General features: G+C 46.5%; 1 protein-coding gene across 2 annotated transcripts in view; it reads right to left on the bottom strand.

Annotated features, from left to right (window-relative positions):
* DOCK1 (dedicator of cytokinesis 1) overlaps positions 1–24,979 on the bottom strand; it is a 540,262-nt gene that overhangs the window by 412,813 nt on the left and 102,470 nt on the right. For both annotated transcript variants that reach the window (XM_082637778.1, XM_082637779.1), the window contains exons 16-22: positions 24,796–24,868; positions 19,247–19,350; positions 18,498–18,681; positions 14,068–14,165; positions 8,782–8,871; positions 8,351–8,451; positions 3,907–4,041 (exon numbers count right to left, since the gene is read on the bottom strand). In XM_082637778.1, coding sequence (XP_082493904.1) covers positions 3,907–4,041; positions 8,351–8,451; positions 8,782–8,871; positions 14,068–14,165; positions 18,498–18,681; positions 19,247–19,350; positions 24,796–24,868 — 785 coding nt within the window. The remainder of the gene's footprint in view (positions 1–3,906; positions 4,042–8,350; positions 8,452–8,781; positions 8,872–14,067; positions 14,166–18,497; positions 18,682–19,246; positions 19,351–24,795; positions 24,869–24,979) is intronic.

Here is a 24,979-nt window from a genome sequence, read left to right as displayed (position 1 = left end):
AAGATCCCACATGCTGTGGAGCGGCTAGGCCCGGGAGCCATGGCTGCTGAGCCTGCACGTCCGGAGCCTGTGCTCCGCAACGGGAGAGGCCACGACAGTGAGAGGCCCGCGTACCACAAAAAAAAAAAAAAAAAAAAAAGTACTGTATCTGTACAGTGTGGCTACAACTGTGTTCTAGGTTTCGAGAGGAAGGTATGTCCTTCTCTGCCCTCGAGAATCGTAAAGGCAGCCAAGATACATTTAGAGAACATTTAGAGAAAAAAACTAAGGTCAGTATACTATAAAGTATATTATAAAAGTATACTATATAAAGAGTCTGGGACAGTCAGTTCTCCAAAACTCATTAAGCGCTTGGGAAGGAAGGATCCTGGTTGCTACAGTATCTGGTGAGATGAGGTCAGGAATGTCCAGACAAGGGTCTTGGAAGGTTCAGGAAGCCTCACTGCCTTTTGGCAATTGCTGCCACTCACCTCTGACCTCTCTGCACTTTTGGTCCTGGACAGTCTCAGCTCCTGACAAACATGTTAACCTGGCAAAGCACCTCAGCTGGGGGTCAGCCCTGGCTCCTCGCACTCCAGGACAAAGGCTGACACCGGGACCCCGACCTGTGCCAACACCCTGCGGCCAAGGGCCAAAGCAAAGGCATTCCTAAGGATGTCTAAACTCAGAACACTTCCTGGGTCACAGGGAAGGGTCTGCTGCGTATTTCACTCCATTTCTATGTAACACAGTAGGACTGAATCACGTCTTGGATCACTTAGGGCTCAATGACTTCAAGTCAAAGAGATACGAGAGACACTAGTGTCAGAGACTGACCCCCAAGCTAATGGGGAAGAAAGGCTCTTGGGCGCCTCATTACATAGGATTTACTAATCCAGAACAAGTTAGGGATGCTCTAAAAACTGTCAGGGAACAGAAATTCTTGGTCAAAGGTGTGAGAAAGAGAATGTTCATTGCCCATCCAATAAATACTTCTCCTTTGCCACTAAAAGAAATTTCATTTTGTTGAATGCATCAATAAATCCTTTCCCACCTCCCTTGCATCTAGGGTGGTCATGTGACACAGTTCTGGCCAATGAGATGGAAGCACCTGACCCTTTGTAGGCACTGGGGACAATGCGCTTTAAAAGGAGAGTAACTGGAAGAGCTGTTTACCCCTCACCTTCCCTTCTCTGCTGCCTGGAATGTGATCCTGATGCCAGGAGGGGCAGGAGCCACTTTGGGGCCATGAGATAGACACAGACCCCTAAGGATGGTGGGGCAGAGAAATAAGCAGCCAAGGACCCAGAATAAATAACCAGAGACCAAGTGCATGAGCTCCGGACTCTGGGCTCCATGTCATGTGGGGAAGAAAAAGTGAACCTCATCTGGTTGAACCACGTTAAGCTGGGTTTTTCTATAACATGTAGCCAATCATATTCCTAACCTCTGTTAAGATCAATCAAACTCAGTAATATTTATGGACCATGGTTCTAAAATCTCATGCCAATTGTATTTTGAGGTTGAAAGAGATTAAGGAGAGACAGAGAGAAATAATTTTGTTACTGGTTCACTTGGGTGCCCCAATCTTTTCTAAGTAGCAGTATTTTGTAAAAGATTAGAACATTTACAACAATAGCGGGAACACACCGACCACCAACGCACACGTCTTTGCATTACGCATCTCTGGATGAGAAGGAAACTCAGCAGTGTGTTTGGAAAGGAGATGGGCATCAATGAACCCCTAACCCAGTGTCATACTGATCACAAATTGTACAAGATGAAACATTTTTTTCAAATAAAACATGACATAATCCGTGCCACCTGACTGTTCCGTTCTTTCAAGTTCATCCTTGCACCTTAGCATCAATTTTGTTTTAGAGTACCCAAAAATTTAAAATTAGTGGGGAAACATATAAAAGCAAGATAGAGGGTGCCAAGAAGTTCATTTTTACAAAAGTAATTTGATTAAAAAATAAGATAGGGGCTTCCCTGGGGGCGCAGTGGTTGAGAGTCCGCCTGCCGATGCAGGGGACACGGGTTCGTGCCCTGGTCCGGGAAGATCTCACATGCCATGGAGCAGCTGGGTCCGTGAGCCATGGCCACTGAGCCTGCGCGTCCGGAGCCTGTGCTCCGCAACGGGAGAGGCCACAACAGTGAGAGGCCCACGTACCACAAAAAAAAAAAAAAAAAAAAAAAAGATAAAACACAGGAAAACAAAACCTCATTTACTTGGTCATCTTTCATACCGTGACAGTGAGAAAATCATCAACAGCTTTGACCTTGAAGAAAAGAAAAAGCTTTGACCCACATCAAGAGTCACACTTATCCACAATAAGCAAAACAGAAGAGTGTGCCTTTGATATCTCAGTCAAGGGTAAGAGCACAATGGCCTGAAACCGTGGGTCTTAGATCACGGAACGTCAGAATGAACAAAGCACAAATAATCCTTGACCAGTAACACAGGGGCTGTGACCACTGATCAATGGTGGGTACTACCCCGTCTGTGACTCTTTTTTCTTTTTTTAAAGATTTTTTTTGATGTGGACCATTTTTAAAGGATTTATTGAATTTGTTACACTATTGCTTCTCTTTTATGTTTTTTGGTTTTTTGGCCTCGAGGCATGTGGGATCTTAGCTCCCCAACCAGGGATCGAACCCGCACCCCCTGCATTGGAAGGCAAAGTCTTAACCACTGGACCACCAGGGAAATCCCTCCCATCTGCGACTCTTACAGTTGTGCACACAGTCAGTAACTGGCTCCTTTGGCTTACATGCACCATGGTGTGCAAAGGCTGGATTCTGAATACCTTCCCTTTCTCCCCAGCCCTTCTGGAGATGCTGACTTCAGGCCAACAAAGATAAAGAGTCAATAAGGAGGTACCAATCTGGGTCCACACGCGCTCAATCCCGAAGTATTCACTGATACGTTTTGAGAGGGCTGTGCTTTTAAAAGTCACATGTGTTCTCTAACTCAGAGGGACACTGATTCTTAAACTCCATCTCTGTGTTTAGAACTCACCACAAGAACATCAATCTCCAATAACCAACAGCAACCAACATCATCCACTGTAGGTCACCCAAAGCAGCTAGCTCCAAAAGCAGTGGCAGAGTGAGTCAGTGTCAACACCCCAACACCCAGTCTACCCATTTCACATCTCTTCATTCAGAGAGTCAAATATTGTGGACCAACTGAAAGCTCATTTATTTTAGCACATCGCTTTCATCTAAAGATATATAGGAAAAAATACTAATATTCTCTATAAAATAACGAAGTCATTATTTTAAAGTGGATTGGGAATATCCCAATCCACTTTAAAGTTCAACACAACTCATAAATTCACCTAGACAGTGTATGAAACACATCACTAGGTTAAAACGCTGAGTGTCCATTTGCACGGCAATCTTGTATGTGGGAATCTCTCTCCAGGAACAAAACATGATTCTAGTTGAAGGAAAGAGGGAGTAAGCCCCCCAGTCTTCCCAAGTGAGGTAGTTTAACTTGGTTTTGGCTTTTTGCTATTGTTGCTTGTTTGTTTTAATTTTGTTTTTCAAGGGCTTTTTTCTCTATAAGATATACTGAAAAGAACTTCAGAACCCTTGGTGTTCAGTCTGCACTACCTCTGAAGAATTATCCATGCTTTCAGGAGACGATGTTTGACTCACAGGCACACATTTCAGACTCAGGGCTCAAGACTCAAACGCATGCTTGTCTTTCGCTACATGCGGGAGCAGTTACAGTAAGTGTGGGCAAACCCAGCCCAGGACTGTTATCTGTTACTGCTGTGTCATGCTAGGCAGCAGGGAAAGGAAGGAGAAAGACAGGAGGAAGAAGAAGAAGCAAGAGGAAGGGGAATGGAGACGGAAAAGGAAGGAAGGAAAGGATTTTCTGTAAGTCCACTGGAGAGCCAGCACGGTGATACGCACTGATTGAACAGGATCCGGGAACGCACGATGAACTTGAAGATGTACTCTAAAGCTTTCATGGCTTTATACAGCTGGTCGCTGATTCCTGGCTTCTCGGCATTGTCCACATAGTTCCTTAAAACTTTCGTCAGCTTCCTGTTCATAATAGAAACACAAGTTAACAAGTTCAGAAGATTACAATATCTCAGTTCTTAACTGGGACAAAAATACACAAGTGGGTTCTTTTTATTTGGGTACACACTTATCAGCATATGTATATTTGTGAAATGTATTTCAAGCAGATTAAAAGCGACCCATATAATAACTCTCAGAGGAGCGAGATCTGAGCATTTAACAAGAACTTTCTAAGTTTTAGATGTTTCTGTGAGCATTTAAATGTATTATATAATTTATTCTTCACAGCAACACTAAAAGGCAAGTGATGAGTTTTATCCCTAATTTACAGATGGAGAAGCCCAGGATTTGGTAGGTAAACTAGCTTTCCCAATGCTAAATAACAAAAATCAAAGGGATTTTTACAGACATATCTATTTTCATAATGCTCATTTGTTTTTATTGAGCGTATGGTATTTTCAAATGATAGAGGCAGTAATGGTAATATTCAGTTTTTGATTCTGTCCAAACGTCTATATTTTCTACCACTACTGGCCCATAAACTAATAATCACTGTTCACAAGGATGACCCTCAAGCTATGCTTTCTAAATCATAAAAGAAGAATTAAATTAACTGCAATATACTATCAGCTTTCAGTGTACTGGGCTACACTGTAACTCTCCAAAAACTAGCAGCATATGTAAAGCCTGTATGACAACAACCAACAAGACTACTCCCTAAACCAAACTTCTCCACTCCCCAACTTTCTATGTAATCAACAGAACTTCCCTGTGGCGTTTAAATATTCATCACAGTCATAAAAACAACCTGTCAGGGCACTCACGGCATTTCCCGTTAAGCTGTGAGCCAGCATGCACTAGCTTGTTATTCGAGATTATTACAAGACACTCATAAGAGCAACTGTAACTTGGACTCTGGATGACCTCGGAACAGTTCTAAGAGTAACAACTCTACTGATAAATCACAATAAAGAGGCTTTTGGGTGACTGAGTGGATACAAAGTTATTTCTAACACTGATCAGGCTGCAGAACTCAAGAAATGAGAGACTACCACAGAAGCCTTCCTGCCAGCATGTCCTGAAGAAGCGAAGCCAGAGACATCCCCTTCCCACAGGCTCCCCTGGCCCCAACATCGGGAAAGGTATTGCCCCATACATGTCTCCTGATGGTTCCTGAGGCATGTCAGAACATCTCAAGTCCTGGCATAAAACCTGTTTCACTCGGTTTCACTTATATTCCCAAACTGACTGGACCACACACACCTTTCACTCTCAGACCTTACTAATATCCCAAGAAATATACATTCCATAGAAATACATTTTGGAAATCCTTCCAACAGATTAATCAAAGAAAAGAATAAAAAGAAGGAATTGCAAAGAGAATGACCCCCAGAACCAGAAAATGAATCTGGAAGTCAAAAGACCCAAATCCACGCCAGCCACGCCACTTGTAACTGCAGAAAGACCAAATTCCTCAGCACCAGCTCAGAGGGGCAGACCAAACGGCACATCAATTCAGTGGGAGGAAGGTCTGACCCAGCTTTGGGCAAGGCAGCTCTGTGGACAGAAGGAGCCTGTCCTGCTGGTCTTCTGGAAGAACCGTCCCTGAAGCTGACACCTCCCTCCCTCCTCGCTTGGACCAGAGCCGGTCACTCTGATCCACGAACTGCCCACGCAGGGGAGCTCCTGCTTTGCGAGAGTCAGAGGGCTAAGAAGTAATGCCCATCGCCTCCAGTTATCTTTAATTTCTTCTCTCGGAGTTCTCTGCAAAGAAAGGCTACAGATCTCAACATGTATCAAAGGAAAGACATAAAGAAACTACCTGGACCAGACTCTAACCTAACCAAGGCTCCTAGAAGAGGCGGAGGAGAGACTGGCTGTGATGTGATGACACTTAGGACCCGAATGTCCCCTGGGCCAGAGAAGGCTGAAAGTACTTCATTAGTGCAGACACAACCTTCCATGATTGGGTTAGAACTGCATGAACCACAATTATCTCCTCTGGTATTTCGAGGCAAAAATACTCAGATTCTAATGGCTGAAGAACCACTTGGGGTTGCTGGTTTACCAAAACATGACAAGAATATTTATTTTCCGAAATTAAAATTTCCTTTTTTGCAGAGGACAGACTGAATGAGAAGATACCGATTCTCACCTCCGTCCCATCGTAACTTAACAATAAAATGGTACTTTTTGTGTCTCCCACTGAGGAACTTGCCCAAAGCTCCCCAATGTTCGTTTTCCACCTTTGAGAATAAGGGCACCGTTCTCCCCAAAGTCACAGGCAGGGGGACGCCAGCTAGAGGACCTGGAATGCAGCACGGTGACCTTACCACTGTTCCGATTTTCTGAAATGAAAGTGCAAAATCTAATCTGAGCAAAGGTTTTTGGCCCCCTTTCGATGAAGGAGAATGGTGAAAGTGACACATATGGAGGTCACATGGCACCCAGAGCAGCATGCAGGCCACGCCCATAAACCCTGGGCTCCCTCTGGTTGCTATAGCGAGATGGTGTCACATGATCAGCCCTCCCACGGTCTGCAGGGAACTGTCCAAAGTGTGACAAACTGGGCTCCTCCACTGAGAGAACAGAATGTTTTAAACAAACGCTTCTTAGTCAGCAAGCACAAAGCTCGTCACAGCTTGCCCTGTGTGGTGAGGACATCGCTGCTCCCCGCCCACTAGGGGCTCCACCCACTGCCCTGCAATAAACATGCACTCAAGCAGACACGGAAGAATCCAAGAATCAGGGACAGGACTGTTGACCTTGAGTTCCCACAGCCAAGGACAACAGGTTCTGACCTAAGTATGATCAAGACACAGATGGGAGCTTTGCCTCAACTTCCTGGCCCTAAAAGAGAATCATTTCTAATGATTCTAATGATTCTAAGTTGAATGTTCTTAAAGAAATTAAACCTTTCTTTTTCACTGCAACTCACACAATAAAAAGTCTGGATAAATGCCAATAAATCCCATTGTGAGAGAATGAGGAACTCGCCCTAATAATTCTAATAATAACAAAACTCAGCTACTGCTTGGTGCTTTTTGAGTGCCAGGGATTATTCCAAATACTTGACATGTAAGAACTCATTAAAATTCTCAAGAAAACCTACAACCGTGCTGTTGCACAGATGAGAAGGCTGAAGCTCACAGAGTTTAAGCAACTTAAGCTTGAAAGCAACAGAGTGGTAACATAAGCCCAGGTGGCCAGGTCCCAGGGCTATGGCATCAACACCAGGCTTCACACTTTCCCCTTGGTGTCTAGTAGACCCAACAGGGGCCCATGTGGGGATGTAGGGCAGGTGGAGAGCAGCTGGGTGGGTAGTAAGAATCCTAGTTAGTTAGAGCCGAAGCTTCTGGAACAAAAGGAAAGGCACTCTTTAAAAGGCAAAAAGAATCTGAAAACAATATATATGTGTATATATATATTACACACACACATATTTATATATGTATAAGTGAATCACTTTGCTGTACACCTGAAACTAACACAACGTTGTAAATCAACTATACTTCAATAAAAAAATTAAATTTAAAGAAAAAATAAAAAAAGAAAGAAATGCAAGAGTATTAAAAGCCAACATCCATATGAAGTCTAAAAACAATTGTCAAACCTGCAGATGTTTTATCTGGACAACATTAACATTCTGGCTCTCTGAACATCACTAACCAACCAATTTAAAAGAAAAAATAATTTTTTTTAGAACTTTTTTTTTTTGGCCGTGCTGTGCAGCTTGCAGGATCTTAGTTCCCCAACCAGGGATCGAACTCGGGCCATGGCAGTGAAAACACCGAGTCCTAACCACTGGACTGCCAGTGAATTCCCAAAAAAAACAATTTTATCCAGCTTTGACCAGCAGAACAAAAATAAACAAATCACCTGCAACCTTAAAAATGATAATAAATAAATAAAGAGTAAAAAGATAGATTGAAAAGTACAAAACTGAATTTTATTCACACTAAATAACCAATAACCTCAATACAGGACCACAGCCATTTATTCATTCATCAAACGGTCATCAGGAAGCTGCAGTGCGGCAGGCACTCTGCATTCATGTATCCGTTTCATCAAACACAAACTGAACATTTCAAAGACAAACAAAGGGTGTGGAGAAGAACAAGAACTTATTCCGGAATCTTATGATATATCACCTATCTCTTTCAACAAGATTTTTAGGTCTGTTAAGAGAGAAACAATAATAAAAATGATCCCAGTAAATTCACAGTTGGGGAAGGGAAACGTAGAATCACAGGCAGAAGTATATGGAAAAGACTCTTACAAAAATATACAAAAAGAAGCACTGGTTTTAAAACAACAAAAAAGAACTTACGTGTAGGCTAATGTTGCACTAAAGTGTTTCTTAATGTAGGTTTCCAAAACAGGATTAAAATGCTGAAATTTTCTATCAGCAATTAGTCCAATGATAAATACCTGTTAAATCAATATTTTCATTAGCAAAAGAAATGCACACCATTCTGGAATCTTCAGCTGAATCACTTGCACTTCTGTGTGAGTCAACGAGCTGTAACACTTTCGGACACAGGTTGGTCAGCTACTTACTTCTTGCCCTACAGTTTACATTTGCCTAACTACAGTGTTACAGTGGAAGAAACTTTCTACCTCTCAATTCGTCTGCTTTGATTGGGTTTACAACTGAAAGTGCTTTCAGGGTTACTGCGACGGATCCCGCCCCAGCTTCAAAGGCTGCAACCTGAAAGCGTCCCGTAATATCTGAGCAGATGCAAAGTCGAGGCCTCTTACCAGAGCATCAAACACTAATGTATCAAAGGTCTCGCTCTCCGAGTTCTCCATCATGATGTTGAAGAGGGCATCCAAGGTGTCCTGGAGGAACTAGAGAGACACAAAAGGTCAGCAGACGAGGTAAATTCACCCCACTCTCCCCAGCCTAGAACAACTATCATCCTTGGCAATACTGCAAACACCCACCTTTCCCAAATGGCACCTACCAAGCTACAGACTTTGGGGGGTTTTGTCAGTCATTAGATTCACAAGACAAAAATCTGAGATGAGTGAATTCAGAACAAAGACATGCCACCCTGAGTCAAGCAGAGGATGGGCAGCAGGGAGATGCCCTATAGCCCACCGCCCACCCACCCATGAGCCCGTTCCAACCCTCCTCCTGATTTTCATCAGGACAAAAAGCTCAACAGCAACCCTGGGAAGTCCAAATCCGACTCGTTCCATATACTCTTGAGTGTGGGACCTGAGCTAGCAACTGGGCAGAAGCCATACAGCGACAAATTTCTAGTATAATAAAGGATCTTCTACAGACACAGATGCCCAAGGACGGAAGAGGTGTGTGATTCTGAAACTGGGGTACAGAGCAGAGAGCCATGAGCTTAATGTATTCAATGGTAATTTAGAAATTCCTTTTATGCCTACTATAATTCACCAAATAAATATTACAGCATAGAATGACAAAACATTATGAATTTAATTTAGAAAAAATTAGGAGACTTCAAAGTTATGTCACACTAGAACCTGGCTTTGAACCCTGACCCCATTCTCCCCTGAAAGAAGTATAAGATGAACTAAAAAAGCCTACATTGGAAGTAAGGAGTTCCCTGTTTATGGGGTAGTTCAAGACTAGGCAGAATGACACACAATGGACTACTGACCATAAAAGGGAATGAAGTTTGGCTATATCTTCATTAGTCACTGGGATTAGTACATCGAAATCACAGTGAGGTATCACTTCACCCAGACTGAGGGGACTGCCATCAAAACGATGTACAATAGTTAAGTGTGGGTAAGGACGGAGAGAAATTAGAGCCCTCATACAGTGCTGGCAGAAATGTAAAATGACTCAATGGCTTTGGAAAACAGACGGACAATCCCTCAGTGGGTTAAACGTAGATTTACCATGTAACGCAAACATTTCATTCCTGGGTATGAAACCAATAGAATGGAAAACATACATCCACACAAAAACCTGTACACAAATATGCATAGCAGCTTTATTCATCATTGTCAAAATGTGTCCATCAGCTGATGAATGGATAAACAAACTGTGGCATATCCATACAATGGAATATTTATTATTCAGCCATAGAAAGGAATGAAGTTCTGATACATGCCACCACATGCCTTGAAAGCATTACACTAAGCAAAAGAAAGCCAATCAAAAAAGGTCATATATGGTCTGACTCAGTTTACATAAAATTTCCGGGATAGTCAAATCCATAGCGAAAGCCGGTTGCAGGGAGAGTGGAAGTGATGGCCAGCAGGTGTGGGGTTTCTTTTTCCGGTGATGGAACTGTTCTGAAATGAGACAGTGTGGACACCTGCACAATTCTGTGAATATACTGAAAACGACTGAATTGTACAAACGAAAAGGTGCTTTCAGGTATGTGAATCACATCTCAATCAAGTGAATCACATCTCAATCAAGTGGTTATTAAAAACAAAAGGAGTGAGTGAGACAGGCCCACAGCCGGGACAAAGGTGTAACTGAGTGAGATCCCTAGATCAGATCTTCCTGGGCGGCTCAGCCCATGCACAGAACCTCAGGGGCCTTCATGTCCCCAGCAGAGGACCTCAAACGGTTCGACCTGCAGACAGAGAAACTAAACACAGAGACCTGCTCCCCACCCCCCGTGAGCCGTGCAACCTTGCAAATCCAGCACCCCACAGCCCTTCTTCCTGAGGGACGTGTTCCCAGACCTAGGAAGTGATCTGAGACGCGTCAGGCATAAAATCCTCATTCTATTCCACGGTGCCACCTACCACCTAGTCTGTGCCAAGAACTGTCACATATAAATGGCACGGGAATGAAACCAGCCGGACCAGGAGGCATTCTGGTCTGGACATCCGTCCACTCCGTAATTGTTCAAGCCTGCACCACCTCTTGGTACTTTTGTATCGTTTCCCATCATTTCAGATTGTAAACGCTTTGCAAAGGTCAAAACTCGACGCCGCCATCTGCTAACAGCCCAGTGTTACTGCCAACAGACACACCAGTGTCCAGTGCCAAGCCCCGGCTTGTCACAGTTCATGGAAAGAGGTCTACCAGCCCCACCCAGACAAATGACACAGAAACAGGACAGCAGACAGCGGGGGCCTTGTGTATCTGGCCATAGAGCCGCAGCAGTGCAGGGACACGAGTGTCCTGAAGGCGGTCCCTCACACAAGGCCATGAAAGACTTCTTTGGACACCCACCCTCTCTCCAAGACCATCCACTGGAAGAGCACAATCACCATTTTCATTTCCCACTAAAATGGGAGACTATACTTTTTACTAAATGAGCAAATACTTTTCTCAAGCAATGTCACTTTTACTAAACAAGCAAATACTCTGCTCAGTCTATCAAGCAATGTCATCTTTCCACTAAAAGTTATAAAGACACAGAAGGGAGGTCTTGAATAAATGGAATAAACTCCACAATCTATCAGTGTCCTTCAACAGGATTCCCTCTGTTCCTGGCTCTGTTAACAGCCCGGTGGCCTTAGATGAGTCTATTCCCTGCTCCAGGCCTACAGGGTATTAGGATACGCTGTCAATGGGAAGGAATAAACAGGCAAAACAAGTAAGGGCCAGGACAGGTCATCCAACCCTGGGCGGTATCAGTGAACACAGGAAGGAGAAGGAGAGAGGTGAAAGCCATCTCCAGGGACGAACAACAGGATGTGATAATAGATTAGATAAGAGGAACTGAGGGGGGGCAATAAAATCAGATGGTTCTAGAACTTCCCTGGTCAGTGTGTCAATAGTTCAACATAAATACACTTCCTGATGTGATACAGCGACCGAAAAATGAAAGAGGACACAATTTCATTAACTGTGGGTCTTTTAAAGTGCTGTTAACTTATTCACCCAGTTTTCATCTGAATTAGGGAATTCATAGAACCCAGGGAAGTTTAAAATGCAGTTAACAATGTCCAAGCCAGTAGAAGAAGACAAGGGCCAGGAAAAGGTGATTAAAATTCGAAGATTAGTGAGGGTATGTTTGAACGGTTATACAATGAATTTAGGAGAGCGGTGCCACCAAATTAATTTCTACTGAAGTTAACCACATTGCTGTTTAATTAAGGCCATTTTAAGTAATTAATTTTCACAGAGATAAGGTCGTCTCCCTCCGCAAGCACCTCTCACGGAGGATAAAGGACTGAGGCAGCGACACGGACCTGGCCGTGGGGACCTTGCTCTCGGGCAGCCACGAGTGGTGGCCCGGCTTGTTGCACGCCAGCCAAGGTGGAGCCCAGTGGCCACGGAAATGCATTTCCTTACATACAAGGAGAAGTCACTGGGCACAGGAGTGGCAAAGAGAGCCTTTTACTGAAGAAAATATTGGAACCACGAACGATCACCAAATCTGAGCGCTCAAAGGGACCTGTGATCACTCTAGTCTGACTGTCCTATCGTAGATGAAGATTCAAGAGGACACCTAGCACTGCTCCAGGGCCTGCTCTCTGTGAAGCTAAGAAATCAATCCAAGACCACATGGGAGGAAAATAGCCAAGACAAGACTGAGTGCCGTGATCTTTCTGACACACCACGAAGCTCTGCACATCAATGACAGGTGAGTCGAGAGCCAGGGTTAACGATCACGGGGATGGTCATGACAGTGGTGATGATAAATCCGGATACTACCAGGCCACCTCCCCGGGGCCAGTGCCTCATTTAACCTCCACAGGGACCCTCTGAACAAGGCACTCTGGTTATGTCCATTTTACAGCAGGGGAAAGCAAGGTTTAAAGATGTTATCTAACCTGTGTCAGCCCCACAGTGAGGACCCGCTGGAACAGGAAGCAGAACCCTAGACTTGGTTGATTCCAAAGCCTGTTTCCATCACAGCGAAGCCAGGCCGCGCTCCCCGGACCAGAGTCCAAGAAGGATTCTGTCGTCTTAGAGGCGTAGGTCAACCTCCCGAAGACACTAGTTGTTAAAAGGCTTATGACCAGGCAGACCTCGTTTTATTGCACTTGGCAGATGTTGTGGTTTTTACCAATCAAAGATTTGTGGCAACCCTGGGTCCAGCACGTCTCTTGGAGCCATTTTTCCAACAGCATTTGCTTACTTTGTGTCTTTGTGTCACATTTTGATAATTCTTGCAATATTTCCAACTTCATTATTATTATGTTTGTGATGGTGAGCTGCAATCAGAGATCTTTGATGTGACTGTTGATTATCCCTCACTGAAGGCTCAGGTGATGGTTTAGCATTTTTTTGCAATAAAGTATTTTTTAATTGGTTTTTTAATGGACATGGTTTTTTAATTTTGAGGGTTTTTTGTTTCTCTTGTTTAAACTTTTTTCTTTTTTTGTTTTTTTCCACTCACTGCGAGGCATGTAGGGACCTTGGTTCCCCAACCAGAACCCGTGCCCCCTGCAATGGAAGTGCACAGGCCTAATCACGGGCCGCCAGGGAATTCCCTTGTTTGTTTGTTTGTAATTGAAGTATAGCTGATTTACAATGTTGTGTTAGTTTCAGGTGTATGGCAAAGTGATTCAGTTGTACATATATATATATCTATTCTTTTTCGGATTCTTTTCTTTTTTTTTAAATTGTGAATAATATTTTATTTAGTCACTTTTGTTTACAACTAAAACTCTTGCAAGGAATTTGAGGACACCCTCCTCTGTCATTTGCAGGACATGAAGGGCTCTGGACATTGTGAACGTTTCCCTTTAAGTTACGATGGGAACCCAGGACAACGCCGTAGGGACCCCTGTCTGGGGTCTAGCTCGGAAAGCCAGATCCTTTTCCATTAAAGGTTATGGCAAGATATTGAGTATGGTCCCCTGTGCTATGCAGTAGGTCCTTGTTGACTATCTATTTAATGTTGTACCTATTTTTTTTCACATGATGCTACTGCACACTCAGCAGACGACAGTAGAGTGTAAATGTAACTTTGATACTCACTGGGGAACCAAATAATGCGTGTGACTTGCTTTCCTGTGGTGGTCTGGAACCGAACCCGCAGTGTCTCGGAGGCGTGCCTGTACCATCTTGGGAGGCGGAGCCTACACCTCTTCATATCCGTAAGGACAACAAAACAACCAGAACCAGCGTGGGAGCCACGTTACCTTCACCACTTCGCCACCATCCACCTTCATCAGCTGCCTCAGGTTCTGCTGCAGCAGGTTGGTGTTGGATCGCCACTTCAGCAGCCCCAGCAGGTCCACTGGAAACAGTAAACGAACATCAGTTCCTCACAGCAAGGACTCTTTCTCCCTCGTTCACCCATCATGTGAGGTCCTCTACATAATTTTTTGAACAGATGAACTAAGCCTATTTGGAAACGTTCGCCATGTAAATACTTCATTACTTTCTAGCAACATCCTTGACACCCGGTGTGACCGGATTCATTATTTCCAACTACGTTTACCATGAAATGATTTCCATGTGGAAGCTTTCAAAAGGCATCTGGGGATCCTACAGAAGAGGGACCGGCCTTTCGAACCCACAAGAAGGCAGATCAGAGCATGAAAGAGGGACCGGCCTTTCGAACCCACAAGAAGGCAGATCAGAGCATGGAAGAGGGACCGGCCTTTCCAACCCACAAGAACGCAGATGAGAGGAGCAGCAGGCCTGCGAGGCTGCTGGCCATTCAGTGCTGTCCTGGCAGCTCCTGCCAAGGGGTTTTCTCCTGTTCAAGCATAAGATTCTTAGTTTTTTAAGATAAAATAATATAAAATAAATAACCAACACAAATTCAAGTACTGAGAATGCAAGGGGACAGTCCCCAAAGGAGACAGGAACCCTGGCCCTGGAGACCACTGCTGCACTGAGCTTGCCACCTTTACCAAGTCCTGGCCCTTCCAAAAGTTTTTGTATGTTTCTTTTCTAATAGAAAAAAATCACAAGTTGAACGTATTGGTTTTTGCAGACTAAATGTGGAAGACAATGTTGAGAAATGATTTTGTTTAAGGCATGAAAACAGAATCCAAAACATCTCTGGGAAAGGACGAAGTCATATTAATATCCCATTACGTGAAAAAACACAGTTAGCAAAGCACATCTAATTTACTATTTATGCTCATCGGGAATGAACTTCTGCTACAGAAACTGTCTCCATAAAAAAAAACCCTAGTTAATACTGAAAAGAAAAATATAATTTTGGCAGTAGGTAGAATTTCAGTGAACACAAGACACCAGCTATAATTCAAGGATCAAACCACACAGAAGGCATACAGGTGATGAGCACCAAGCGCACATTCTCATTTATATCACCTCACCCCCAAGTACAGCTGATGAAGGGGAGAGTTACAAACAGGAAAGTGTGAACGGGACAGCATCCTAGTGTCTTTAGAATGTGTAGAGAGTAGACTCAAACACCAGCCGGGCCACGCCACCAAGATGTGACCTTGGACCAGTACCTTCACCTCAGTTTTCCTATCTGAACAATGGGTACAGTGTTGCCCGGGTCACAGGGTTGGTGCAAGACTTAAATGGCAAGACGTGGAGAAAGCACTTAGTGTGATGCCAGGCAGGAAGACCAACAGCTGCCACCCATCAAAGAGATGAACATTTTAGCCATTCTTCATGAAGGTTAACATGTTTTAATTTCTAATTGAAAGTGAAGTCATGAGAAGGGCTACATCCTGCCCAGACTCGCTCTCAGTCCCAGGGTTAATGGAGATTTCCACCTCATAAGAGTTACCAGTAGTTTTTTTTGTGGGTTTTTTTTTGTTTTATTTTTAAACAGCTTTTGCAAATGCTAGAAGGTACTGCTTATCTCTGGGTTTTTGTTTGTTTGTTTGTTTATTTTTGGCTGCATTGGGTCTTCATTGCTGCCAAGGGTTTTCTCTAGTTGCAGCAAGCAGGGGCTACTCATCGTTGCAGTGCGCAGGCCTCTCATTGTGGTGGCTGCTCTTGTTGTGGAGCACGGGCTCTAGGCACGCAGCTTCAGTAGTTGTGGCATGCGGGCTCAGTAGTTGTGGCTCTCGGGCTCTAGAGAGCAGGCTCAGTAGTTGTGGCACACGGGCTTAGTTGCTCTGCGGCATGTGGGATCTTCCCGGACCAGGGACTGAACCCGTGTCCCCTGCATTGGCAGATGGATTCTTAACCACTGCGCCACAAGGGAAGTCCACCAGCGTTTTTTTAATGGAGGTGAGCTAATACTCTGGATCCCATTCATGCAAAGTTAGTGGCACTTTGGATTAGAGGGAGGCTGAGGTTTACCTCTGTGTGGTACTTTTGAGAAAAGATACAGCTGGGCAAATTAGCAGTGGACAAACACCTTTGAGGACGGGGAGCTTGCTCAGCAACCCCACCCTCTCTGTCCCCTCTCATTCCCAGGGAGCCGCCGCAGTTTGGCTCGTAATAATTCTCTGCCTCGTGACTTCTCTCTCTCTAATTACATAGTAAGCTGATGAAGGAGAGGAACCATGTCTCCTACTTCTTTTTATATCCCCCAAAGCATCCAGCATAATGCTGAGAACAGAGATGTTTAATACAAACGTCAATGAATAATTCAGCCACCACTTTTCCCTAAGTAATGGAACTTCGCAGTAACAAATCACGGTTTCAGAAAAATGACTCCCTCAAATGAGAATCTGGGACTCAATGCCAGATGCCAATCGGGGCAGCCCCATCTTGCACACACCTGACATGCCACCGTCCAGAAGAGAGGCATTGTTGGCCGGTGTGAAATGAACAACAAAAGGTGTGTCCCCCTCAGTTTAGTGAGCTGCATCACATCGGAATTTCCTGGTGGCCTGGCAACAGCCACTGGCGAGACCAGGGTGCTGTGCCCCTCAGTCCCAAAGAGGGGATTATTACCCTGTGTCTGGTGAGACTCGAAGAGCTTAAAGGTGAGAGGAGGTGGGACATGTCTCCCCGGGAAATTACTGTGACTTAATACCTTGAGAATGTCCTGGTTCACAGTCGTCTTCCCCAGGGATATGTGGATTAAGAAGGATTCTGTGCGTAGGCCTCACAACCTAACCGCTATTCAACACACTGTTTTAATGGGGAAAACATATTCAAGTTCCAAATAACAACTTCCAAATGTGCTTTTAGAATATGACCCATTTCTAAGAAGGTGGCTTCCCACACAGTGAAGATGGCAAGACAAAGCAGAAGCTTAAGTGCCCCTTCGACAGGCTGCCCTGAGTTAAATGAAGCCCTAGAAGGAGCAGCCAGCCGCCAGGCTAGCGGACTATCAGGGCCATATCCAGAGGGTAACATCTGACCCACGGGGTCACCGTTTCTATAACCCAGTCTCAAACCAGCACCCGCCGTGCCGACAGCATGTTCCCTGGGCACTGAACCTGCAAACTCCCTGCGCATCACCTACCCCTCCCCATGCGTGCCCGGATCCCAGTGCCCCAGGGAAGGGTTTCCACCTGCTCATGGAGATTGCTACAGCAGGCGGTGAAAGTCTGATCAGGACCCGCACTCCCCACTACCACGCAGGGCCTTCCAGATGACGGGGTACTTCTGTCCTGTGATCAGCCTGTTAAAGCCTAAACGACGACTGTCCCTTGAGCCCATCCGAGACTACTGCCAAGCTTTACCGACAACCCCCGGGAACACGATTCACGACAGCAACGGACATTAATAATCAAAATCCGTATCAGTGGTTGAGAGGAAAAAGAATTGGATTTTCAAGCTGACTTTCAAGAGAACGTAAAGCTAACTCTGCACGGCTGTGAGCCCATCACATTTGGGGAACTCGATTTTTCAATGTAAGATCTGTGCAGAGGACCCTCTTCCTCGACCAGACAGTGTGCTCTGAATCAGGAGTGCCCGGGCCGCACGGCCATGCCTTGGGGTGCGGCCATGCCTTGGGGAGGCTGCAAGCCCGTGGGAACAATGCCGAGCATCCCGGGCCCGCAGCGTGGGGACACTGGGCACCATCTGATGCTGCGTTAAGGTCGCACTTTGGTGTGAGTGCATCAGCAAGGGATGCCTTATCTCGCTGTCAGGGGGACTAGAAATGTCGTCAACACCAACTTGTAAAACTAAAGGTAACTGGTAATTATCTCAATGAGCAGATGAGAGAGGGCAAGACCCAAAGAGGGCAGGGGCCTCACCCCCTAGGGCTCCCGTAGCCCTCAGACAGCCCTGTGAGGCAGGCATTATAGCCAGGGTATATATGAGGAAAATGAGCTCCGAGACCCTAGTTCGAGGTCATTCCCAGGGTTATTAGCACAGGGCCAAGGCTCAAGTTCAGGGCTTCGGTCTGACTCCAAATTGTGTGGATTTCTCCCTTCCCTTGGCCAGAAAGCTTTTTTTTTTTTTTAAAGTAAATCCATTGCTTTATCTCTCTTTGAGGTTCATCCTTAGCATAAAATCAGAATGTGAGTTTCAAAGCAGAACAATGTCAGCCTCTCCCTCTCTCCCTGTCCAACAGCATCCACACGGGCCATTACGGAGGGAAGGTGTGAATGACTCGCCGGCAGGGTTCAGGGGCCTAAGGAAGCCTCCTCCATTCAGCAGGGAGCACGAGAAACATGGGGTTGAAGGGGAAAAACTCCAGGGGTGAACCCGTTTCTGGGCCCAAACTCACCATTCTGGGTCAGCTTGGTGGAGCACACGAGAGTTGAGATCTGGAAGGAATCTTTGCTGATGGTGCAGCTCCCAAGACTCTGCATGCTCTTGCCCGTCGCCGAGTGGCCCTTCTCTTCTAACTCGGCTTTGGTGGACGGCAGGCTCAAGTACGTGCCGGCGTCTTCCAGCTTCTTCGCTTCAGCCTGTGGGTTTAATGATGCAACAGGTCAAATGCAACGGGCAATCCCGTGCAATATTTTCTACCCCTTAGGATCCTTAATCCTTTTAACCATCATGATATTTGCTCTTTATCATTTGCTAAACCGCTTCTTTTATTTTTTTAACCTTTTATTTTATATTGGAGTATCGTTGATTAACAATGCTGTCTTAGTTTCAGGTGTACAGCAGAGTGACTCAGTTATACATACACATGTGTCTATTCTTTTTCAAATTCTTTTCCCAACTAGGTTGTTACATAATATTGAGCAGAGTTCCCTGTGCTAAACTGCTTATTTTAATGATTTCCCTTATTCCTGTAGATGAATTCACATTCACACAGAGGACTTTTTTAAACAGCACTTAGTGTGTTATTGTGTATCAGCTTCTCTCCTTAGGGACAGCTGGTCATCTGAAATGTTCATTTACATAATTAAATGTTGCTAGATAGCAGTGTTCTCACAAAGATGGGAAATGTCAGCTCAGGCCAGGAAGCCCAAAAAGACTTGAAACAGTCAAAATTAGCTACACTGCACCAACAGAAGAGCGTACCTTATAGACAATAAGATCATGTTCCCCGTCTCTTAGGGTGGTCCCATCATAGCGCATCAGCTTTACAAAAGCGAGTGCGAATATTTTCTCGGATTTATCCTTAGCTGCAATAGAAATTAATAATCATTTTCTACTGCCATCGCGACAAAAAGAACATCATAAAATGCTACAAGGGCTGCCTTTCTGAAAAAAATTACAGAACTGTTCTGACAGATGTTAAAGTAAACATAAACGGAGATCTAGACAACGTTCACTTATCATAAAGGGATCAGCTGTGCTCTAACTAATCTGTAAATTCAGAGCAATTACAATCAAAATCTCATGGGACAGCTTCCTTGTGGAACTTGAAAACTGATTCTACAGTAAAGGACCCACAGCAGGAGGATGGTCTTGAAAAGGAACGTGGCGGAAAGCCTGTAATACTAAAACCCAACAGGAACTGGAAAGGGGTAACAATGAAGACGGTGGGTTTTTAACACAGGGATTCACAGACCAGTGGGAACAAGGCATGAAAACACAGGCCACTGCAAGTGACCACTGGAAGGGGCAGACCCTTCAGAGTGTCAGCAGGGACAAACAAAACAGATGGACGCTCACCTCACACCCTCCACAAATATAAGCCCCAGGCAGACTGAACACCCTACTGTGAAATGTTGTTCTCTTTGGCAAGAAAGTCCTTCCCCCAGAATTAGCATGTGAGACTCATTCTCTCACTTCATTCAAGTTTCTGCCAAAGTATCACCTGCTCTGAAGTGACCAGCCTGCCTAGAAGAGCAAACGCCTACCCTGGTCACACTCCTCCCACTCGACTGATTGTTCTTCATAGTTGCTATGGGCTGAACTGTTATGTTTTGTTTTGTTCAACAAAATTCTTATGCTGAAGCCTAACCCCCCCATGTGGCTGTACTGGAGAAAAGGCCTATAAGGAGGTTCTTAAGGGTAAAAGGTCATAAGGGTGAGGCTCTGACCCTATAGAACGGGTGCCCTTATAAGAAGGGGAACAGACACCAGAGTGGTCCCTCTCCGTGTGAGCTCACAGCGAGAAGGCGGCCGTCTGCAACCTGGGAGAGGGTCCTCACCAGAACCTGACCATGCTGGTACCCTGATCTCGGACTTGCAGCCTCCAGAACTGTGAGAAAGTAAATCTCTGTTGTTTAAGGCACGAAGTCTATGGTATTTTCTTATGGCTGCCCAAGCAGATTAAGACAACAGATTACCAAGAGATTACTACCAGACTACCAAGAGATTACCAAGCCTGTAGGGTGTCTGTGCATGAGAAAGGGCCAGGGGAGGGGGGAGACAAAGCGGTGTTTATTGTTAGTTTCATCCACTGGGCTTTCCCATGAAAAAGACTTTGTGTATTTTTTCACTGCTATTTCCCCAGTGCATGAAATAGTGCCTGGGGAGACGCCAACAAACAAGTCCTTTCAGGGACTTCCGTGGTGGTCCAGTGGGTAAGACTCCGTGCTCCTAATGGGGGGCCCAGGTTCAATCCCTGGTCGGGGAACTAGATCCCGCATGCATACCGCAACTAAGAGTTTGCATGCCACATCTAAGGAGCTGGTGAGCTGCAACTAAGACCTGGTGCAGCCAAAATAAATAAACAAATTTAAAAAAAAATTTTTTAAGTCCTTTCAGATAACAAATAAAACAAAAATTGGTGGCTTGTTAAAGCGTAATGATGGGAACAGGGACCACCCAGCTGGATGGTTGGAAAAGGTCTCTCTGAGAAGGTGGATGACGTATGAGCCAAGATGTAAACCCTCCAGGAAAAGAGATGTCCAAATACGGAAGCCCTAAAGTGGGACCGGCCTGCCTTGCTTGGGGACTGGAAGCCAGTGTGGCTGGTGAGTGGTATGCAGTGAGAGCTCCAAGGTGGGCAGGTGCCAGATCAGGTAGAGATAGGTGAGGAGTCTGCACTGAAGAAATGGATTTGTGATGAATTTTTCAAGATGCAAGCTGAACACAGCACGGAAACACTGAGTCTCAGGGCTAGAAAAGACCTTTAAAATTATAGATCCCAGATTCTCTTTTTGGAGATGAAAGGACAGAGGTTGAAGAGCATACATCTGCCCACCTTGAGTCAGGGGCTCAAAATATTTGCTATAGGACATCACTGCCTGAGATACCACATCTCATTAGTCTTTGCGTTCCTGGTGTCCATCGGGTCTGGCACACATTAGGTGCTCAATAAATGCTAGCTAATTAGCTGGGTGAATGACTGACCAACCAAAGCTAAAGGGAGGGATAAAAGCAAAAAATATGTACTTCTCGAAATTGAAAGAACTTTGTGAAAGGGTTCTTAAAAACATAAAACTCAGTGTTCCAGTGAGAAGGAAGAGATCCTTTTAAGTACGGGCTGACATGAAAAAAATTAAAACACATCTGTCTGAAAGCAGCTGCAGTTCAGGACACGTGACCCTACCTGCCAGCAGAAGGCTTCCCCTGACCCTACTCTTACGTAGCACACAAGTTAGAAGTGCACCTTTTATCAATACTCCGCATCTTCACACAGGGGATGGACTGCATTTGTTACATCCTCATTAGCAGCCATTATGAGGCAGACAACAAATTTACACAACGTCAGGGCCCACAGAAGAAGGCCACATGCCCCAGAGGGCGGGCAGCGCTGGCGGACCCAACCGGCCCCCTACAAACAAGGGAAACTCAGCTCCTGGCAGTCCGGCCCCAGAAGCCACATATCTGCCCGCATCCACGTTAAGACATCAACTGATGCGTTTGGAACGGCTAACAAGTTGCAGAAGAGTGTTAGACGTTCACACCAGCGCCAAACTTCCCAACCCCAAGGACAGCTCCCAGTACGAGAAATCCCCTCACTTTCTTCCACTAGGGGTAAAGAGCGCGCATTTCGTCTGGGGCGGCGGGGAGGGCATGCAGTGTGGCCCTCCTCCCATTTCTGACCCAGAGCACCTGCAGACGAGGCCGTAGCAGGGGCCCCGGTGGCAGGGGCCCCGGTGGCACCCACCCCTCCAGCAGCGCACAGCTCGGGACTTCGTCAGCATCACACTTGCAATGCTCGACACGTTCCCCAAACCCCACCAGCTGTGGCTTGGGAGACTTTATTAATTATGCAAATGTATCGTGGGAGGCCGGGTGATAGCATCTTGTCTATAATGAGTACTTAAAACTGACAAGAAAAACAAGGATTTTGAAAATTAAAATGCTACCAAAGAGATCCCTCTGCCCTGGTGTAATCTATTAATTAGAGAGAATGAGCTTGTTCTAAAAAGGGAGCGTGCTTCTGAGGTAAGTCCCCTGTGCGTTCTAGAACTTTGTCCTTGCCCCGCAACAGGGCTCCCCACCCTCCCCTCCCCTGCAGCCCATTCCCACCCCCGGCGACTTCCGGTGTGCAGGGCGCTGGGCCCACCACACCTTCTGGGACTTGGCTGAGGACATACCTGTCCCCAATTCCCCCAATCACCCACCTGACCCTGCTCACCCCGCACCTCTGCCTAACGCACGCGATGCTCCCAGGCCGCTGCTCGGCCCATGGCTCTTGCGAGCCGATCTCACGCCTCAACCCAACCTAAGTTTGGCAAGAGGAGAATTCTCTGTGTGAGCTGCATATACAGCAGGTGCTCAACACAGACCAAATGACGGCAGTGGCCTCGGTACTCTCCAAAGGCAGGGGGGACACAAGGACTGGGGTGGGAACCAGAGCTCTTCCGCTGACCATGAGGTGACTTTGGGCCACTGAGGTGGGGTCTCTGAGGCTGTTTCCTCATCTGTAATGTAGGAAGCGCCAATGATCCACCACAGGGCATCGTGGTGAGGACTCATCTAAATGACGTGGTAAAAATACTTGCGCCAGGGGCTTCCCTGGTGGCGCAGTGGTTGAGAGTCCACCTGCCGATGCAGGAGACACGGGTTCGTGCCCCGGTCCGGGAAGATCCCACATGCCGCGGAGCGGCTGGGCCCGTGAGCCATGGCCATTGAGCCTGTGCATCCAGGGCCTATGCTCCGCAACGGGAGAGGCCGCGACAGTGAGAGGCCCGCGTACTGCAAAAAAAAAAAAAAAAAAAAAAAAAAAATCCTTGTGCCAGGAGAGAGTAAGAGCACGATGAACACGTACGAAGAGGTGTTCGCATCCATCCGAACATCTTATCCATCCACGTTTCAGCCGTCCAGGAGTGCCCACAGTTAGCAGACCCGAGCCCACTGCCTGGTGGCCTGGATTTGGCCCCAATGGGGCGGGCCCTGCTTTCCAGGCTGCCCAGACTTCACACTCTGCGCCTCCCACGCTGCTTGGGCCCCGACCCCTTCTCCGCTGGCCCCTTAAGCACTGGGACAAGAGGAGGGGTGGAATGATGTTCCATAGCGCTCCCACCCCTCCCCCGGCATCCTCCACACGCCCACTCACCAGGAGGGACCCCGTGCTGCTCTAGACCCCTTGGTTCAGCCACCTCCCAGCCTCACCCCACGCAAGCACATCTTCGGGCTGACAGTCACACTTTCCACATGCCAGCCCTGTAGTCCTCGCGCCTCTTCAACCTCACAGAGCTTCTCACTGGTCCCACACGGGGGTCTACACACCCCCAACTTCACACCTCTGCTCACGTGTTCACCCTCCCGGCTGTTCTCCTGCACCCTTGCCTCTGCGGGCTCCACGCCCTGGGGAGGGCACAGGTCAGGCAGGCCCCCAGAGACAGTAAGGAGGGTGGACACACCATCACGGCAGCGGTGGGCCTGTGGAGCCCTATCCCACGGCCGGCACCCTGTTGAGGGACCGGCATCCCCCATGCATTCCCCTCCTCAGGCTGAAACACCTGTGAAGACACACAGAGCCAGGGCTGAGGTCCCCCAACCGCAGGGCTCTGGCCCCCACAGGCTGGTGGGTGACCAACGCACCCGCCCAGACCACCGTACCCTCGATGCCGCTGCACACGTGACCCAGCATCACTTATTTTCTCAAACCTCAGCCCACGGCCAGATGGATAGAGACCATGAAGGGCAGGGGGCGGATCGTCCCCTTGTGATACCTTCCTCAGTGTCTAGCACAGGGTGACGTCCTTAGCAGACAATGAATTCAACACAGGTCATGAGACAAACTTCAAACATCGATCACAAATCCTCCTGGAAGGTGAGTGATTCAAACTTCTTTCCTCCCAAAGTCCTGGCATCACGGTCAAGGCTACACCAACGTGGACGAGAAAAGGTATGCCAGAGCTCCAGGCACCAGCAGCTGCCAGCGAAGCCAGAGGTTTCCAACGCCGATGCAAGAGCATTAAGAGCAATTTTTGAAATCTAGGTATTATATCTCAGTGGCTTTTCTGATGGACGGGGCAGTATTACAAGCCAAAGGGCAAAGAGGAAACCCGAGGGGTGAGTAGGAAGGAGCGGCACCTCATCAGACAGATTCGAGAAGAAACTGAAGATCTCCTAGGATCAACTCAATCAGAGCAGGAGCAGGTTCACGTGGGCACCGAGCTCAAGTGTCAAGACCTCACTGTGTTACAGTAGCCACGTTCTAGAACGATCCAGAGTACGTGCGTGATAAACACGGGATAACGAAGCGTGCGGTTACTCACAGTCCTGGGACGATCTATGTCGGAAGGTAAAGCGTAGGTGACTGCGGTTCACGTCCTCAATGGGGATGGCCACCTGCAGAATAAAGAGGGAAGCTGAGCACCTTGAGGAACAACTTCTCCCTCGATCAGCTGTATTCCCCTGGAGACATCCTGGACCACTCTACACTCTTCTGCACTGCAGGGA

The sequence above is a fragment of the Mesoplodon mirus genome (genome assembly GCF_964341445.2).
Source record: "Mesoplodon mirus genome assembly, chromosome: 2".
Classification (NCBI taxonomy): Eukaryota; Metazoa; Chordata; class Mammalia; order Artiodactyla; family Ziphiidae; genus Mesoplodon; species Mesoplodon mirus.
Note: the sequence above shows the minus strand (reverse complement) of the source record. Positions and strands in the feature narration are given on the sequence as shown.